Genomic DNA, 20,991 nt, shown 5'->3' on the forward strand with positions numbered 1-20,991 from the left:
GGAACGGCTCACTAGCCTGGACCACCTGGGAGCTCAGAGATGTATCTCAGACACATTATCAGGAAGAGCATGTTAGATCTAACTTAAATAATGCTTCTGGAGACCAATACAGATACCATGATAGTGCGAACAAACTGAACACAAGTAGGTACTAAAAACCATAAGGCTTAATTTTATTTATATACAAGCCCACACTGCCAACTGTCAGCAGCGTCCTAATAACCAAAAACTGCTTTTTGTCTACATCAAAGTATTTCACATCAAATGCACTAACTGGTGTCACACTAGCTGTGAACCTATTGGTATCATCAGGATCACTTCTTATTTGTTAACCATCTTTTAATTTCATCCTCACAGAATCATACTAGGAGATGATCACTGGAACTGATCTCCCCCATGGAGCAATCCATTCCCACTGAATAAGAATTCCATGATCACAGGCCTCTTTCCACATTTTCCCATGGGTGTTCTCCCATGGGTGTTAACAGGGATTATGCCCAATTCTTATCCAGATGTCTAATTCATGATAAGAAGCAAATACATGATAAGAACCATCTCCAATTAAAAAAAAAATCATTCAGTACATTAAATTATCTTAATTTAATGTCACAGAACATCTCACAATTGATCAATAATCTATCAGTGTCCCAACAAACTAGTTTAGTACTGTTGTTCCTGAATAGTTTAAGATACAATTATAAGCAATTTTTTTCATCTACAATATTTTCAACAAAAGTGGGTTATTTACAAAAAGAGCTCAGAATAATTAGCACAGTTAATAACTTGAAAGTTAGCATCTTATCAAAATGCATTTAATAAAAACTACTATTATATACTTGAATATGTATGTGTAGAAGATGTCCTGATATTTTTGGAGGAAAACTTTCTTAAAAGTCTTAACCACTTCACATCAATTTAGTTTTATGGAACTTGCCTTCTCAAAAATATACCTTTTCTCTTTGCAAAGAAAAGAACCTATATTCTTAGCAGAGGATGATTGGGAAAATTACCCTACTGAATTAACAGAGTTGAAATATGAGAAAGGCAAATAACGATAAAAAGGAACTTTATACTCATCTAGTCCAAACCACCAAAGTGTGAGTGTGAAACAGTTAAAATCAAGCTACTTCCATGACAGAGAACTCGCTACTGGGCAATCCAAGGCATTTTCAGACAACTCCATTAGATCCTTTTAAGACTGTGTCAAATATCTGCCTCCTTAAATCTGCCCTTTAGACTCATACAGATCAAGTCAAATTCCTCTCTTACATGAATGTTAAGCAAATATTTGCGGAGAGTGGCCCTAAAAACTCTCTACTCTGTCCTGTCCAGAATCGTGTCTCCCATGTAGATAAGCCCATTTCCTTCATGCATTCCCCACCACAGGACTTCAAATGCCCAACCATTCTACTCCAAGGTATGGATCCTTCCAAAGTGTGGCTCTAGCACTGAACACAATACTTAAGTTCTCCTGTGACAACATAAAAGACAATGGGTCTATCACCTGACCCACTGGGGATACTTTCCTTCTAGTAACTGCTGCACTTGGACACACTGGCACTGCTGATTAGTATTAAGCAGTCAGCTGAGAAGGCTGTGCCTTTCCCCAGAAGGCTCCTGTTACACAATTGCTCCATATGTTAAACTGTAGAGTTTATTTATGCAAGACTGCATTTTCTACTGTTAAACTTCCATCTGATTAGATCTGGTCTCTTGTTCCACCTTAATTCTGATCCCAAGTCCCAGTTGTTCCTCTCTATAGCTATCCCTCTAGAAATAAATGGCTTGAAAATCTGATCACACACCAACATTGTCATCAATGAAAAGGAATATTATTTAGCTCCTAGCACAAAGCCTATCATATGAGTAGGAATTCATTAATTACTGAATGAATAAATGAGTTCACATACTTTTAATCCTAAAAATTCTGTTAAAGCATTATTACTTCCAGTTATTACAAGACCACTAAATATTGGAGGGCTTACATTGCTGGTGATCTTCTGACTCCAAACCCTATACTCTTTAAACTGTTCTTCATCACCTCTCCATATTCACTGTGAAATGTGTTCAATCAAATAAGGATGGGAGCACAGGTCCTGACAAATCTCCCAAGATAGTACTTATCCAATAGTCTATAATATGAGTAAAGCCATTCAACTAGCAATAAGTTTCTTCATGCTACACTCATTTAATGGCTTCTTATTTATATTCCTAATGCCATGATAATAAATGAGAAATTTAAATAACATCAAATAACTGATGTTAAAATGAGTTTGAGATGAAAACTAGTGCAAAAGTGGTATTATAACTACTTAGTTTTAAAAAAACAATCTGCCAATCAATCTGTGAATGATATTTACATATCTAGTATATGTTTTTGAGAAATGTTTACCACTGGCAGAATCATGCTCAGGAGAACTGGCCTGGTACTTCTAGGAATTTGGAATTTGTATAGTAATTTTCATAACTGCAATGTTACTATGAATTGGAATTTTTTTCTCTCAGATATTAATAATACCTACTGGCAGTTTGTAAGGTAGTATCTTTAATCAGTCAAAAAGCCCATCTTAACATTATAGATCTTTAATATAAACTATGATTAATTTACCATAAACACTGAAATTCTGTTCACTTACTATGTTTGTGTTAATTCAGTGAAGACCTTAAACAATTTATTTTGACTAATCTCATTTCAAAACAAGAAAAAGGGAGTATACATCAAAAAGATCAGACAAATAAATGATTAAAATAAGAATACTCATAATTTTAGCCTTTGATCCCTTATATGAAAGCCAACATTCTAGCATTTTCTCTATTTCTTTTCACCTGTGAGATGTTATTTACAGTGGAAAAGAAGTTAAGAGACTGGGTCCTAGTTTAAAATTTCAGTTCACAAGACAGCCTTAATAAAAAAAGTATGCCTTGCAGAGAAACACAGACCTAAAAAGTAAAATCAAGTAAATCCTAATGACTGTATGCCTCAGTGCTGGTTCCACGCAAGAGCCCTCAAATAAACATGGAATTCTGATGTGACAATACTACAACCCCCTCTACTGGAGAGATGTGGGTAACAGAGTCACTTTAATAAATGGGTCCTTCTGTGGGAGCCTTGTGAAAAACCGAGTGTCATGGAAAGCCAGATAAAATACTTTGGAACACTAAGAAAGCCTTACCCACATCTTTTCGTCCTGGTTTTTCAAAGCGTCTGTCACCCCTAGAAAAGATAAATTCCAAACAAGACATGAGAGTGATAGATTCCTGAGCCACAACACACACTTCTCTAACTTTCTTTAATAGCATTTCTTTCTCTTTCAAATCAGAAAACAAATAAATGGTTATTGCCTAACATTTGGAAAACAGAGAAAAGCAAATATGAAAACATAAATATCCACAATCTCACATACCAAAAGCTAGCTTCTACTGACCCAGAAATGTTATTTAATTATAGTTTTAAATTAGATATATGCTTATTTTAAATACATGCTGCACACAGTTTTTAGATGTGTTTAATAATGTGTTTTCCTACATCATTAAACATTTTCAAAATCACCCTACCTTTAATGGTTATATAGAATTCTATTGCATGGATACACCACTATATAAGAAACCATGCTGATACTAAGCTGTTTGACTTGTTTCCAATTATTTTATATTATAAATATCATCACAGTGGACATCTCTGCACATACATCTCTGTCACAAACAATAGAGAGAAGACACTTTCATGAACAGTAACAAGCAAAACAATGTCATCACTTCCCACTTAACACGTATCAAATAGCAAGTCTAATTATTAAATATCCAAGCAGGCACTAATTTATTAACTTATTTATCTAAAATGCTTTTTAAATAACGGTCATTAAAAAATGTCTACACACAACGTGATATTCAATAATTAACAGCATTTTTTAAAAATGAAAACTTGTACCCTGGCCTGGTGGCTCAGTTGGACCATTGTACCATACACTAAAAGGTTTCGGGTTTGATCCCTGGTCAGGGAACATACCTCAGTTGTGGCTTTGATCCCTGGTCAGGTAAGGTACAGGAGGCAACCGATTAATGTTTCTCTCTCTCTCTAAAATCAATGGATATATCCTCAGATGAGGATTTTTTATTTCTTTAAATATATCTTTATTGATTTCAGAGAGAGGAAAGGAGAGGGAGAGATAGAAACATCAATGATGAGAGAGTCATTGATCGGCTGCCTCCTGCACACCCCCGACTGGGGATCAAGCCTGCAACCCGGGCATGTGCCCTGACCGGGAATCAAACCCTGATCCCCTGGATCATAGGTCAACACTCAACAGCTGAGCCACGCCCGGCCGGGCTCAGGTGAGGATTTAAAAAAATAAAAACTTGTAACTGTACAAAGCGGCTTCTCCTCTACAGAAAGCAGAAAACACATTTTTTACACTAAGTAACCTTTATACCAAGGTGTGGATTTTTAGTTACCTTTCCTCCCAGCTCTGCGACCTATGCATTTCCCTGCCACCTCCTCGACCAAACACACCCTCTACTTCATCAAAGCTTCTTTGGTAAAAACCACATTCACCTCGGCCTCTGCCTAAAAATAAGAAAACAGAAAAAATGATAGTCAGATGTCAACATTTGGCACACGTTCAACACCAAAGATTAATCTCTGAAGTTCTGTCTCTATACAAAGCAGAATGCCTACATTTAAATATTTAGCGAGGCCCACAGATCTTTACCTATGAGATCAATGATGGCATTGAAGTAGCTAGACCACAGGAAGTTGAAAGAAACAAGTTAATAAACCGGTTTGAGTCCCAATCCCAGTCCTGAACAAGGAACAGTATCAATATTAAGCTCTTTAATAAAAAGTTGAATAGTGAAATTCTAAGGTGATTACTAAACAATTACTACAAGTTAAACCTTTTATTAGGTGATTTTAAAAAAAAAAAAAAAAAGAAAGATTTGGAGAGTTTGCAAAGAGCAAATAAAGTACAAACGCCAAGCACAAATGTCAAAATAATTTATCTAATTCCAGAGAGAGTAACTTAATAGGGTCAACTCTAAAAGATCAATTTTGTGAACTAACTTCTTAAGGGATATTCCACAAAACCCAAAGGCTCAAACTTTGAAGAAAAGTATCACGAAGAAATCTGAACTACAGAGCTAATAAGAGTGTGTGGATGTAGGGATTTAGAAGCTCTAGTGGTTCAAGTTAAATTGGCCTTTACTAAAGGCAATTGGTTAGATCTATCAAAAATTGATTCAACAATTCTAACTAGAATTGATCCTAATAGAAATACTCTCACAAATATGCAAATGCATACATATAAAAGTGTTCACTGTAATTATAAATAACACAGAAACAATCTAATTAATGTGGATTGGCTAAATAAATTCTGATAAAACAATTCAGTAGAAGACACAAAAAATAAAGTACTGCCACTTAAAAAAAATCTACATTATTCTGTTTAATGACAAAAGCATGCCAAAGAACAATACATATAAAAGTGATTCCACTTATATAAATGATATAGCTGCACAGTTCGGGTCAGGAAGGATATATACATAACTGCTGGGTTTGGAGGCAGAAGACAGTATGAATTTTCCACCTTATACTTTCTGCACAGCGTGAGGATTCCCCAACTAATGTGCACAGTATGTTTCCAACACACAGGCCTGAAAATTGAAGGGTGGGGGCATCTAAGGATGTATTTACTGAAACGAAATTAAAGCCATCATCCCTAGCTCAAGTTCTCCCAACAGAGTAAAACCACTCAAAGAAAAGTAATGCTGAATCTTGAATAAACGCATGGATGTATTCCAGAGCTAAATACAACTGAGTCAAATAATTATTTCAAATATCCATTCAGTATTTCACGTCCTGGTTATAAGTTCTCAAGAACTGACTCAAGAGTACAGTTGTACTTTATCTTCTTACTAGGAAATACAAACATGATGGACAGGACTACATGTGGGTAATTGCGGGGACAATGTAATGTGCTTTCCTAACAGTCCAAGCATCCATTTCTTCATCTGTAAAGCACAGGTGAAGACTACGCTGAGCTGTAATTATCATAAACTTACCTTCTAGTCGAGTCAACTGAAAGGCAACTCCCAATTTCAGTACCTCTCTCCTTAGGAAATACATTTTATTTAAGATCCTCAAACAGTGTAATACAAACTGTTACACAATACTAGGATGATCCATATAATGATCATTTTGAGGGTGAAAGAAAACCAGTACCCAGTCCTTTTAGAGAACAATTTTCTCTGGAAAACCATTAAGTATACATTACCTTGAAAAAGTGTTTTATTCTAAAAACATATGAATACGGAAAATAGCCTCCAGCTTGCTAGAAAAACAAGCAAAATACAGATAAAAGATTTTCTGCCAGTTATGACTAGCATTAGCACTGGACCTCCTTATGAGACTAAAGCTTTATAAGTGGGCACATAAAAACAATCAGTTTCTAGAGCAGCCTAGCTTGTAGAATGTAGAAACAATCTTCAAAGTGCACAAGGCTCATAATCACTTATGAGTGTAGGTCCCAGATAAGGAGGAGCAAGTAACTATATCATGAAGAATCTTTCGTAAAGCTCAATTTAAAGGACTGTTCTATTACCTGAGATTCTACCCTATTCTTTTGGGGGATTAAAATATACTTCCTTTTAATAAAGACAGTGGCTGACAGTTGTGTGGATCTGCTTTATTGTTGAACATCTTAACCAGATAAAATAGAAAAATGACAGCTGTGTTGTTTTCTCCACCATTTATTTGTATTTTAAAATTTTACTAGTTCATGATATTTAGAAGCTAGGAAGTCAGTCGGTTTTCATATTTAGTTTCCTCAAGTTGGAAAGAGCCAGGATTATCATCTAATGTTAGCTCTGCCCATGCAAAGAAAAAAAGAAAAAAGCCACAATAATCAATATTTAACCAACAAGTTAAAATTAAGTAATGAGTGAAGATGATAAAACACAGATTAATGGTCTTACGAAGCCATTAAAAAGAATCACGGTTGGGACAATGGTGTTAGAAGTATTTTTCATAAAGTCAGTTCCTTCATTTGACTAAGTTTCAAGCCATTCTTTCACACTGATGTTAATTCAGTTTTCATCACAGTATCTTTTGTATGTGCCCTGTTTAAATTGTGAATATAAGACTTCTATTCTGTGTGATCACCCTATGCTTCAAAGAAACCAGAAAGCAGGGAGAAATTTATCAACCTCTCATTTGTTTCTTGACATGGAATTTTGTTTAAGCCTGTTTTAAGACACTGGGTGGTATTTGCAGCATGCACAGTTGATAGTCACTTGAGCCACAAAAAACAGCTGGCTTGTGGGCCACACTTTTTGATTATTAAGATTTCTATGACTTGCCCTGAAAAGCACTGGATACAAAGCTGAGTACACACAACCTCTCCTTGCTGCCAGCCCACCACAGAGAAATACAGGAAACACCCATAGCAGGTTGGAGCCATCTCCAAAACATCATCGCACCACCAAGATGCACACACCTCAAGTTGAATTCTAGACCAATAGAACCTAATTGCACTTGGAAAGCTCAATGGCATGAGGAGCTTTTGAAGCACACACGCCTAAATCTCGCCATCCAAGAAATTCTTTCTCAGAGGTATTTCTCTTAAGTTTTACAGATGATTCTAACAAGTCCCCAGGTTAAAAACCACCATTCTAGAGACTGACAAATAAATTCAGAAGAAAAAGCATGTACAACTCGGTAACAGTAACTGGCCTACAGGTGGAGTTTTAGTTAACCTTTCCATTATTCATAACCCTGCATTCCCGCGTTCTGAACAGACTACTGAAAGAAACCTCGTAATGGGAATGTACAATTTAATACGATCTCTATAAAGTTGGAGTATAAATTACTCTATTCTTAAGGCACAACTTTAAGAAAGAGAATTTAGGTATTCCACACTCAAAATCATGCCAATCTGGGTGGTGCAATACATGGTCACAATGGCCTCTGTCGTTGCAGATACTCAATTCTTCCATGTCTAAAGCACCTCTTAAATGAAATGACAAGGGATGTTTAGACTATGATTTAACCAACTTAGAGGTAAGTGCTCAAGTAAATATTAGTATTATAAACATCAACAATGCCCTTATGCAGCAGAAAATCAACAAGCCCAAAACAGCAGATATCAAAGAAACAAGTAATATCGAAGAACTGTTCTTCTAAGAAAAGACACTAATCTATAAAACTTAAGTTAAATGACTGCTGCATAATTATTTTTTATTCTACCCCCTAAAACAGCCCTAGTACTGATGAGACAGCTTTTACTAAAGTCTCTTTGGGGCTGGGGACACTCTTGGCACATGGCCTTATATAGAAACCCTGGGTCACAGAGGCCTGCAGGGACTTTGGTGCTGCTCAAGCAGCCAAGGCACTTCATGGAGCTCTGGTTCTCCAAGTGCAAAGCTCCCTGGAGACAAAGATTTGCAAATATTAACTAGGGCCATCTAGAAACCTTCACACTCAAATCTCTAAGCTAGAATTACTCTCCTCCACTCCAAATCAGGGGTCATGACGCAGATACATCAAGAAATGGTTCAGAAAACAAAATGTTCGGGATACTTAGTATGCAGTTAATGTCAAAGAGCAGTTTTTTAAAAATCAAGCATTAAAATATTTTTAAAGTGATTTTCCTATCCTCCGCCTCCTCCTCCATTTTTACTTGTTCACATGAAAGCTCACCTCGCCCTCGTGCCGAACTCCGACCTCTAGGAGCCCCCACCACCGCGCCTCCTCCTCGTCCTGTCAATCGCAGGACAGCAGCACTATTTACAGACATGGAAAAGTTTCTCTGCCAAAAAAATTAAAAAGAAAGAAAAAAAATGGATAAAACAGATAAAACTGCACAATGCTTCTCCCCATCTCCCATCACATCTATAAAATGGCATCTAATTACTAGTAACAATGGGAAACCCTAACTATACAACATACTAAAATGATCCAAAACCTGACTTTAGCTAAAAATTTCAAATAAACATTTCAGGTCAACAAACATTGGCAACCAAAGCCTTACACTCTATGCTAGGTTGTGTGAAGAAATGTCAAACTCTAAATGCTGTATATATCCAAAGCTGACATGGTAAATATGCATCATAACAGAGAAAACTTGGTAAGAGATCATGATTTGAAAGGGTCCTTTAACTAGTGAAAGTTAGAAATGAGAGAGTCACAAAAAGGTCTGTATCAAGAATAGCATGATAAAGAGCAAAAGGAATGATCCTTTTTGCCTCACTCTGCTCACCAATGTGAACTGACAGCTCCAAGTAGTATTTAACAGAATGACAGGAATGGGAAGTAAATGGGGAAGGACCAAGTAAGAGTCTACTTAAGACCAACCATCTTAAGGGGGAGAGGGAGGAAATGCTTGAAAAAAAATAAACAAAACCCCAATCGGTCATTGACCTACACTTGTACCCACAGCCAGTCGGGAACATGGTCAAGTAGTGAGATAGTAATGGGTGGGCATCCTTCAAACATGGAGGCCTGGGAGCCAAAAATGTTTATAGTGCTTAGGAAAAGGTAAAGCAAGAGTATTTACAATAATCTTGAAAAAAGGTCTATAAAATACGGCAGTTATAAGCAGATTTTCAAGTGCATGGGAGGCTGGCACCCCTAACACCTGCATTGTTATGGGGTCAACTTTAATTTAATTTGAAGGAGAATTCCACAAGTTTTAAACTCAGAAAATGTTGGAATATATCCTTACCTGAATACTTCCTATATACTTAGAACCTAACAGATACTTGTGCACAGATGCAGGGGTGTGGTGCACTGAGGAAAATGTAACCTGGGCATGGCTATAGCCAAGGGACACTCCTGGGAGAAGGGCAAGAAGTGAGACTTAAGAAATGGGTTCCAATTTTTTTTCCAACTAATATTTTACATCCAAATTTTTTTCCACTGTGAAGTCCTAATTTGTTGTTTTCATTCAAAAATCAATTGACATGTGGTGTCTCTACCTCTTTTAAAGAAATTAACATGTAGTTGATGGAAAACTTCTTTCATTATTGAATTTCTTGTTTTAATACATGGGTCACTTTCTTTGGGTCACCATTACTTGTCTTTTTCAGAATTGTATTCAATATAATTTGTTCAAATAAATTTTAAGAACTTATTAATGTAATTGTTTTTCTTTGAGTTTGACAGATAATCATATAATCACATAACTTCAAAACTTAAGATTTAAGATGTAACCAATAACTAAAAATTAGAGTAAGACACCCAACTCAAAAACATTCATTTCACTCATTTCAAACTGTATTTTTAAAAAGCTGGTTGAAACAATAAATTAACTTACCTTTCAGCAGAGTAACCAGTGGAATTACTGAATAATGCCTCTGGGGACACAATTAAGTAAGACTATGCAGTCTCAAAATCTAAATTAATATATTCTAATACTGGAAAAACAGAGGTCAGGGCTAACTGCATTATGTATGCTAAGATCCCATGCAGCTGAACACCTTGCCACCAAACTATCACATGTAATAAAACTCAAATGCACCCACCCATACAGTGCAGGGGAGACTCTCATATGCTTACACACACATCGTCACACACAGCCACTGAAAGTGCAAAATGGTAAAATCTCTGCAAGGCAATTTCTCAAAGTGTATTTAAATGTCCATAACCTTTGACACAACAATTGCTCTCCCTACATTTGTGAAAAATTACATACGCAGAAAAATCTTTAACTGCAGTACTGCATTTTTGTAAAAGCAAAATATGAAACCAATTTAGTATCAATCAATAGAAGCTAACTGAAAAATCATGGTTATCTATACATGGAATTCTATACAGTTCTAAAAAATGAGGCAACTCTATTTATTAGGTTGAACCATATGAAATTGCTAATATTCAACCATTCCTGATCCACAAAACTGCAATTTCATGTGGTCAACCTAGCATATGAAGATATAAAGGATAGCCCGGCCAGTGTGGCTCAGCAGTTGAGCATCAACCTATAATCCAGGAGATCGCAGTTCGATTTCAGTCAGGACAAGTGCCCAGGTTGTGGGCTGGGTCCCCGGTGGGAGGGGGGAGAATGCAGCTCTCTCATCATTGATGTTGTTATCTCTCTCTCTCTCCCCCTCTCCCTTCCTCTCTCTGAAATCAATAAAGATATATTTTTTTAAAAAAGATATAAAGCACAGTTGTAGTTAGGAGCACGGAGAGGCCAGATTGCCAGAGACTGAATTTTTTGGCTCCTTTACTCAACTTCTCTGTCCCTCACTTTCCTCATCTATAAAATGTGAATAGGAACGATATTTGTATCTACTTCCTGGGTTGTTGCGAACAGTTAACACATTAAACAGCAAGTGCTTAGAACAGTGTCTGACACTTATTAAATGCTAAATAAGTATTTGCCATTATCTCCTAAACAGATGCTTAGGTGGAAAAGGTCAAGTATACAACTGTGTGCAGAGCATGCTACCATTTATGTGGATGTACATTTAAAGGAATCAATATACAGCTGACCCTTGAACAACATGGTCTGAATTGTGCAGGTTCATTTATAGGTTGATTTTTTCCAATAAATGCAGTAAATGTATTTTTTCTTCCTCATGATTTTCGTAAAAATATTTTCTTTTCTCTAGCTTACTTTTAGATACAGTATATAATACATATACAAAATATGTTGATCAACTATTTATGTTATAGGCAAGGCTTCTGGGCCTAGTTAAGTTTTTGTGGAGTCAAAAGTTATCCGTGGGTTTTCGACATGCAGGGTAAGCAGCCCTAACTCCCATATTGTTCACGAGTCAGGTGTATAAACAGCTCCAGGTGTAACTACTGTCCCTGGAAGGGAACAAGAAAATGGAAACAATGGTTACTCCTGAGGAAGAATTGGCTGAGTTTGGGTCAATCACGGACTTGCTTCTCACTACCTGGGCTTTTTGAACTTTTTATGTATGCACATGTATTACCTATTCAAAATCAAATACATGAGGTCCTGGCCCAGTAGCTCAGTTGGTTAGAGCGTCATCCCAATACACCAAGGTTTTGGGTTCAATCCCAGGTCAAGAATCAACCAATGAATGCATAAATAAGTGGAACAAATCAATTCTCTCTCTCTCTTCCCCTTTCTCCCTCTAAAATCAATAATTATTTAAAAATCACATACATGAAGTAATTTTCTCTGATGGCAAATAAATAAAATACACCAATCTGGTAAGAGCTACCTAAATTTTTTTTTAATTTACCTTTATTGTTGAAAATATTACAGATGTCTCCTTTTTCCCCCCTTGACCCACTCCTCCCCATTCCAGCCCCCTCCCCAAGCCTTCACCACACTATTGTCTGTGTCCATGAGTTATGCATATAAATTCTTTGATTAATCTCTTTCGGGATGCCGCCCCCCCCACCCTTCCCTCAGAATCATCAGTCTGTTGCATGCTTCCATATCTCCGGATCTATTTTGTCAGTTTATTTTGTTCATTAGATTCCACATATAAGTGAGATCATGTGATATTTGTCTTTCAGCTACCTAAATTTTAGATGTATAGAGTCATGCTTCTCAAACCGAAATATATATTCAAGGGAAACACCAAAAGAGCAACTAGATCTTCTTTGAGCATCAATTTTGTTCTTTAAAAAAAAAAAAAAAGCTTTTTCCCTAGTTTTATTTTATATGTGCATGCATGCATGCATACATACATAGAGTGTGTGTGCAAAATTCACATTTAAAGATAAAATACCTATTTCAGGTAACTTCAGCAAACTTAAGATAGGCGGCAAGAAACTACTTTAGGTTATTAAAAGAATTTACCTCCCCCGCAGGGGTAATGGGTGAAAATGTACACAAAACTCTAGTCTGAAAAGATCTAAATAATTCCTGAAGAGGGGTCTGACCACTCAAAGCACAAACATCAAAATGTTAATAAGTCTTGCCCAGATGGGCATGGCTCAGCAGTTGGGCATCAGCCTAGGATCCAGGAGATCGAGGTTCGATTCCTGGTCAAGGCACATGCCCGGGTTGTGGCTCGATCCCCAGTGGGGGACATGCAGGAGGGAGCCGATCAATGACTCTCTCATCATTGATGTTTCTCTCTCTCTCTCTCTCTCTCTCTCTCCCTTCCTCTCTCTGAAATCAATAAAGACATATTTTTATTAAAAAAATGTTAAAAAATAAAAACGTTAAGTCTTTTGCCAGCTCTAAGCACTGTCTTACTGTAGCATATTTTATAAATAACAAAGGCCACAAAATAAGTGTCAGGAAATCCTAAATGATGCATTGTAAATGCGTCTAAAAATGGACCCTGATGATCTGTGACTACCTGAAAACTTCCCCATCCTTACATTAAGCCCAGTAGTTAGCATCCAGACCTTAACACCTTTAGATAAACTTTTTCACTATAAAATCAAAATGAAGACTTGCTCCTTTAGTCATTCTAGAACTAGTTTTGATGTATAGGTGTACTGCATACCTAACTTTATTATTTTTCAAATTGTTAACCAACTGTTCCCAACAGCATCTGTTGAATAATCTTTGATTTTCCAAATGATTTGTATAGCCACTTACAAAATACTAATGTCCTAGAAATGTTTTGTTTCTAAATGATTCAATTACTTATTCTGTTAAGTCTATCATGTTTTGGTGACTAATAGCAAGTGTTCCTCCCTACTTTTTTTGGGGGGGGTGGTGCCAATTTTAAATAGTTTTATTTAAGACTGCATTTTCCACTTTACAATAATACAGTGCTTATAAAGTACTCCGTTATTTCCTTTTCCTGTGCACATATTCTGTATTCAAGTATCAAGAATGCCCAGTTATTTACTCTACAGCAGCTCAACTTTTACAACTGCCATGGAATTTGCTACAAATTTCGGTCCTTCAATATTTTGTGTGGAACAATGCTAACCCTATGCTCAAGGCTGGCTTACTCAACCTCTTCCATGGTGGGTCCCAGAGGTACCACCAGATCTCCACCACAGGGAAGCCCCCAGGCATTCCTCCTGGCATGCTTCCTGCACTCTGGTACAGCTTGGTAATGATGGGGTTGCAGACTTTTTCTGCTGATGTTCAAGTTCTTCCTTCTCTGCAATCTGGTTAGTAAGCCAGTCGGTTTCCTTACACTTGTGAATAATCTTCTGTTTGTCCTCATCATTGATCTTGCCTTGAAGTTTTTCATCTTCAACAACTGCTTCATGTTGAATGCACAGGATTCAGGTGAATTCTTGGAGGACACTTTGTCCCGCTGCTTCTCTGCTTCAGCTCTGTACTTGAGCTTCCTGGACCCTGTGCTCAGTGTCTTCCTTGCTCAAATGACCCTTGTTGTTAGTGATGGTGACTTGTCCTCTTTTCCTGTATTCTTAGCCACATCAGAGACATTATGGATGCCACTGGCACCAATATCAGAAGTAACTTCAATCTAAGAAGCACCACGAGGTGCAGGAGGTATGCCTGTGAGTTCAAACTTGCCAAGCAGGTTGTTAGCCTTGGTCTTGGCACGCTCACCTTCATAAACCTGAATGCGCACAACAGGCTGGCTGTCAGAGTAGATCGTGAAGGTGTCTGCTTGGGAGGAATGGTAGTATTGTACTTGATGAGGACAGCCATGAATCCATCAGCAGTTTTAATGCTAAGGGAAAGAGGAATGACATCAATAGCAGCAAATATTGAACATTTTCGAATTTGTCTCCAGATAGGATGGCGGCCGGCCAGCTGCACCACGAGCAACAGCCTCATCAGGGTCAATGCCCTTATTCAACTCTTCTTCCATTGAAGAAGTCCTGTAGGAATTTCTGAACCCTGGAAATATGGGTAGAACATCAGGACAGTATCATGGATCTGGGACTTGTCAAGTTTGGCACCCCAAAGGATTTTCTCTACAGGGTCCAGGGTGCCAAGAAAAAGGTCAGTATTCAATTCTTTAAATGGGGCATGGATGATAAAGTTGATTCCTTCACTAAGCATATCAATCAATCTCAATACTGGCCTGGGTGCTGGAAGAGAGAGTATGCTTAGCACGTTCACAAGCAGTAAGAAGGTGACAGACAGCCCCCTTGTTCACACTGATGTCCTTCGTTTGCTTGCTTGCACTCTTCAATAAAATGGTTGACCATTAGGTTGTCAAGTCTTCTCCACCTCAGTAGGTGTCCCCAGCTGTTGACCTCAAAAATTCCATCTTCAATTGGTACATCAAAAGTACCACCTCCCAAGTCAAATATCAGCTCATTTCTTTCAGCTCCAGCCTTTTTATCTAAGACGTAAGCAATAGGAGCAGCAGTTGGCTCACTGGTAATTCAAAGTACACTGAGACCAGCAACAGTTCCAGCATCTTTGGTAGCCTGACACTGAGTCACTGAAGTAAACAGGTACTGTAATGATAACATTTTAGTAACAGTCTTCCCAAGGTAACTTCTGCAGTATCCTTCATTTTTGTCAAAACTATAGATGACAACTCTTCTGGATAGAAACTTTTCATCTCTCCCTTATATTCTACTTGGACCTTGGGCCTGCTAGCATCATTCACCACCATGAAGGGCCAATGCTTCATATCAGATTCAACAATAGCATCATCAAAACTATGTCCAATCAAGCGTTTGGCATAAAAAAAGTCATGTGATAGAGTCACTGCGATTTGATTCTTTGCAGCATCAACAATCAATCATTTGGTATCAGTAAAGGCAACATATCTTGGGGTGGTTCGGTTTCCCTGATTGTTGCCAATTATTTCCAATTTTCCATGCTGGAAGACACCCACACAAGAGTAGGGAGTGCCAACATCAATGCCAACTGCAGGTGCCTTTGACAATGTTGCCTGAGTATACATGTGGCTTGCTAAGACCAAGATCTGGAAAGCTGCCCCTGTGTTCAATGAGCCTCCCTACTTATTAAAAACCTTTTCTGGCCCATTTAGTCTCTAAAAAATCTAGGAAATCATTTAAGGAAAAATACAAAGAAATTATTAAATATATGTATAAACAGCTAAAAATTTTGGAAGAATAATCAAGTAAGATTGAAACTGGTAAACTGTGCTGTATAAAAATTAGCTTCTGTATTTAAAAAAGAATCATAAATGAAATTAAATGCAATTAAAAAATTTAGAAAACAGGTTAGGGTTAGCTCATATAAATAGTATAAATCAACAAGAAAAAGATTAATATCCAAAAGAAAAATTGTCAAAGACAAGAACAAAAAAATTAAAGAACTATAAATATAAGCATTTGAATAACTCTGCACTACACTGAGGGGGAAAAATAAACTAAAATAATGAAAGAACATTTTTTCCAAATATACAGAAAATTTTTGCAATAAAAATACTCAAAGTTGGAAGTTCAGAAGACTACTTAGTGTACACCATCACTTGTACAAAGGGGAAGGGGATATGTATTTACTTGGAAAAATACACAAGGAACTGCTAACACTGGCTGCCTTTGGGAAAGGAAGACAGGTGGCTGAGGAACCAAATGGGGAAAATTTTCTATTATTTACTATGCTGTAAATTTTTACTTTTAAGCCGTGTGATTTATTACCTATTCAAAAAATAAATAAATTTGGAAAAACAAAAATACTGGACATGGGCCCTGGCTGGGTGACTCAGTTGGAGCAATGCCCCATGCACTGAAAGGTTGCGGGTTACATTCTAGGGCAGGGCACATACCTAGGTTGCCGGATCCCCAGTCGGGGCGCATACAGGAGTCAACCAATCAATGTCTCTCACATGGATGTTTCTTTCTCTTTGTCTGTGTCTCTCTACCCTCCCCCCCTTCCTCTCTCTCTAAAAATCAATAAAAACACATCCTTGGGCAAGGGTTAAAAAAAAAACTGGACATGGCAAAAAGCAATGGTAAAAGTTACAGTTTGGCAGCAGTGAAACAAAAGCACTATCCTTATACAAAGCTTCTTAAAAGCAATTTAGCAGTATGGAGCAATAGGGTTTTCTTTCTGATTTTCGATTCTATTGCACTGACCTGTATGTCTATCCTTACGCCAGTTCTGATTACTGCAACTTTGGAGTAAGTTCTGAAATCAGAAAGTATGAGTCCTCCCACTTTGTTGTTCTTTTTCAAAACTGTTTTTGACTATTTCAGGTCCCTTGCAATTCCACTGATTTTCTTATGTTGCACCACCCTTGCACTCGGGGGATAAATCAATTTGGTCATGGGGTACAATCCTTTGGGTATGCTGCTGGATCCTGACTGCTCTGGTATACTTTGACAACTAAAGATATACAAAGAAAATAGACGCCAATAAAACATATTAAACGTTAACAAGTAATTATCTCTTTATGGTACGTTTACAGATGACTTTTCTTCTTACACATTTCTGTATTTTCTACAATGAATATGAGTACCTTTTATAATAAAAATAGGTATTTTACTGGTTTTAATGAATACATAAAGAAATCATAAAATCAATCTAATGTTCTACAGGCAAAGGACACAGACAAATCAAACACCACAATGGCCCATAAGCATATGAAAAGATGTTCAACCTCACTAGTAACTAGTGAAATACAAATTAAAAACAACTATCATAGCCATCATTTTGGCCAAAATTTAAAAACCAACAACCGGAGGGTTGCATAAAAATAAAATCTCTCCTACACTGCTGGTGTGAGTGCAAGTTGGCTTAAATCACTATAGAAAGCAATACCCAGTAAAGCTTTAAAAAATGCCAAAAAAAAAAAAAAAAAAAAAAACCCAAAATCCAGAGATCACATTTTAACAACACATTATAATATTATAGCAACATAATTATAATAGCAAAAATTCAAAGCGACCTAAATATTCAACCAGAAGAGATTTTAAAAACTGGATTTTCTCAAATATGGAATACTACACAGCAGAGATAAACTACCTATGTGTATCAACACAGATAAATCTAAAAATCATTATTAAAAGAAAAAAACAAGATAACCATATAAAATGAAACTTTTATGGCATATGGGTATACAAATATGTAATGAAAATATTAAAGCATGAATGAGAAAAGTAACTCAATTCATAGTAATCTCTGTGAAGGAAGGAAGGGGTATACCCCAGGCATATCAACTACATGAGAAATCTTATTTCTTAAAACAAAAGACACAAATAGGTCATAATTTTAAGATCTGATATATATGAATTATAATACACTGGTGTTTATAATACTATGCTCTATACTTGTCTATTAGAAATACTTCATAATAAAAATATTTTTAAGAAAAATAAAAACCAAACTACCTGGTGTAGCAAAAGTAGGTTTACAGTTGTTTGTAATAATTAATAATAAATAATAGAAGAATAAACTCTGTGTTTTACATACTCACAACTGTAAACCTACTTTTGCCCCACCCTGTATAGCCAAATGTCAATTTATTTTAAAGGGAACTTTTCAGCAACTACTCAAGACAGGATCCTTTCTTTCCTGTGTAATCTTTACAGCAATAAATAATATTTAGTCAATGAAAATATCTGCTGATAACCCTAGGTGATAATATGGGGTTTCATAAATACACACGGAACTAGCCCGATTTAGAAGAAACCATAAACAAAACAAAAAATTGCTCATGAAAGTACAGTGCTAAAAATAACCAAAGATCAATACCACACCTTTCTTAGAACTTAACATAGTTGGAATACAGTTCTTTTAATAAGCTTTCCTTTCTTATTAGAGTGACTTCCTCATGCAAAATATGGCAAGCATATAGAGGAAATATTCAGGGTTGTCACAGAAGTAATTATAAAAATGTTCCAGAATCAGAGTGGTGATGGTTATACAACTCTGTGAATACACCAAAACCACTGAGCTGTATACTTTAAAGCAGGGGTGGGGAACATCTGGGTACAGCGCAAAAGCATTTGGTCTGGCCCTGCCAAGGCAACCGCAGGCGGGACTCAAAATTTAAGAACTCTAGGAGCTTTTTTCACAGCTCATTTTTAAGTTGGTAATTTTGTATAGCCCAGGAGTGGTGTTATAAATATCCAAATGGCCCTTGGCAGAGGAAAGGTCCCCCACCCCTGCTTTAAAGGGTAAATTTTATAGCATGTGAATTATGTCTCAATAAAGCTGCTTTGTTTTTGTTTTTTAAGTAATGATTCTTCATTAAAGAGGCATTCCAGTGTTCTAACAAAGCTCTTACTTCTCCACTTCACTACAATCACCACAGTTCCTTGAAATCAGAAACTCTTTTATCTATCTTTGGACACAGTATACTATAATAGGACAACACAAAATCTGTTACTACATCCGAAAGTCAAATTTTCTCAAAATACCATTTAAAAAGTTGGTGATAAAAAGAGTATTTTTTAAGCACATTTTAAGCTGAAAGTCCACATTTTCCTTTAATGGTAGAATGCACTGGTGAAAATTCAGGCTGCCAATTACTTGTGAAAAACTAGTATTTTTCTGAAAAGCAGGCTCTCCCCCAAAAAATAACTTTCTCTCTACTCGAATAAGTTCTAAAGGATGGTTCCAAAGGTCCTTAAGGCTCTACAAACATTTCCTTATCTCTACATAATACTCACCAGCTTCAGATCTAAGCAGAGTCTAGTCAACTAAGACAGGCACCCACATGCCAAGAAAACAGTAAGAAGGAAGCAGACCTGTGGGGACGAAGTATACTCCGCAGGGCCTACACAGTAACTTCCTATTTTCGTGCCTCACTGGGAAGGAACAAGAGTTTGACCTGAGGCTCAAAGCCAGGTACACACCTGTTCTTCTTCTGTAAAGGGTACAAGAGCCAAGGGCGGCAGGGGCTCCTCCTGGAGGATAGGCAGAAATTCTTTATCCAGAAGGTCTGAAGGTATCTGTTTGACCAAACACATGACCATGAGATTAATGCTATCCCTCCAAGTCAAGAAGATAAAACAAGAAAAAACTCTTCTATTTATCTGTTGGTAATAATTATAAATATAGATAAAAAGCTTATCAGCCACAATTAACTTTGGTGGAACTTACACATTCTCCCCCAATTACCTGCCCAGTCCTCCCAGCAAACCACCACTCTCAGATTTGATACAGCACTAACTTTGGTATTCCAGAGTGCGCAGTGGGAGAGTAAAAATCTCCACACTGAACTCAAGGCACAACAAGGTGGTAAGCAACTGTATCTGTCCTTAGCAACCATTATGAAAATCTGAGATTCAATCCATTAATAAAATTTAAAACAAAGTATATTTTAAAATAGAAAATATTATTTTTCACTAGTCAAATAATAAAAGCATACTTTATACTATTTGGGATTTTATCATTTATAAATGATATAAATGTGGCATCACATTTAAGATTTTCCCTCCACTAAAATTTTCTATTTAGCTCAAAAGGGAAAGAACAAGAGAAATAATTCCTCTTCTCCCCAGCTTCTAACTGGAGAGAAGGGTAAGAGGGACAATAAAAAGGAGGGAAAAAGTGTTCCTTTCTCAGCCATCAAACTAGTGGAGAAAGAGACATGAAAGGGAAGTTATGAGGAAACAAGTTAGACAAAGCATTAAGTGCTGACTAGTCTTCCTGCTTTCATGAAGCTGTCTATTCCTATAATGAAATCTTAGGCCTTCTCTTAAAAAAAAAAAAAAAAAAAAAAAGAGTGCATTACACTTAGAAGAGCCTCTTAACTATTGCAGGTTTCAAAGCAGAAAAAAAGGTAAGGTAGAGCGGAAAACCATGGGTCTTTCCTGTATCAACACATCACTGTACATACCCCAACAACTCAGAGTAATTCTTAACTCTTTCCTGTTTTCTTACCTTGTTGTCCTTAAGGAAAAGTGCTAACATTTCTTCTCTGCCATAACGATAGTCTGCTAATTTATACTTCGGCAGAGCTGGAGAAAGAGGAGGGGATGTAATACTCCCACCACTGGACAGAGCTCGGAGCCTAGAAAAGGAGTCATACAATGTAATAATGAAACGTCAAACATTCTGACACTATAAACTTTTTATTTTTATATCATATACTATAAAGTTTTTCATTTTAGTTCTTTAAAGGAACAGGAAGAAATCCCATTACCTCAAGGTATCCAAGATTTTAGCTTTAATAAAACCTGCAGTCATAGCACCT

At 36.8% G+C, this 20,991-nt stretch overlaps 1 protein-coding gene and 1 pseudogene across 3 annotated transcripts in view; both read right to left on the reverse strand.

The window, feature by feature from the left end:
- The window catches only part of GIGYF2 (GRB10 interacting GYF protein 2), a 97,712-nt gene that overhangs the window by 56,156 nt on the left and 20,565 nt on the right, over positions 1-20,991 (reverse strand). For both annotated transcript variants that reach the window (XM_081143029.1, XM_081143030.1), the window contains exons 5-9: positions 20,679-20,808; positions 19,649-19,744; positions 8,693-8,801; positions 4,453-4,564; positions 3,174-3,214 (exon numbers count right to left, since the gene is read on the reverse strand). In XM_081143029.1, the coding sequence (XP_080999155.1) occupies positions 3,174-3,214; positions 4,453-4,564; positions 8,693-8,801; positions 19,649-19,744; positions 20,679-20,808 (488 nt within the window). The remainder of the gene's footprint in view (positions 1-3,173; positions 3,215-4,452; positions 4,565-8,692; positions 8,802-19,648; positions 19,745-20,678; positions 20,809-20,991) is intronic.
- On the reverse strand, positions 13,786-14,696 carry LOC308559491 (heat shock cognate 71 kDa protein pseudogene; annotated as a pseudogene). The gene has a single exon. The product of its transcript is annotated as a heat shock cognate 71 kDa protein pseudogene (transcript).

Source organism: Miniopterus schreibersii (assembly GCF_964146895.1).
Source record: "Miniopterus schreibersii genome assembly, chromosome: 7".
NCBI classification, from domain to species: domain Eukaryota; kingdom Metazoa; phylum Chordata; class Mammalia; order Chiroptera; family Miniopteridae; genus Miniopterus; species Miniopterus schreibersii.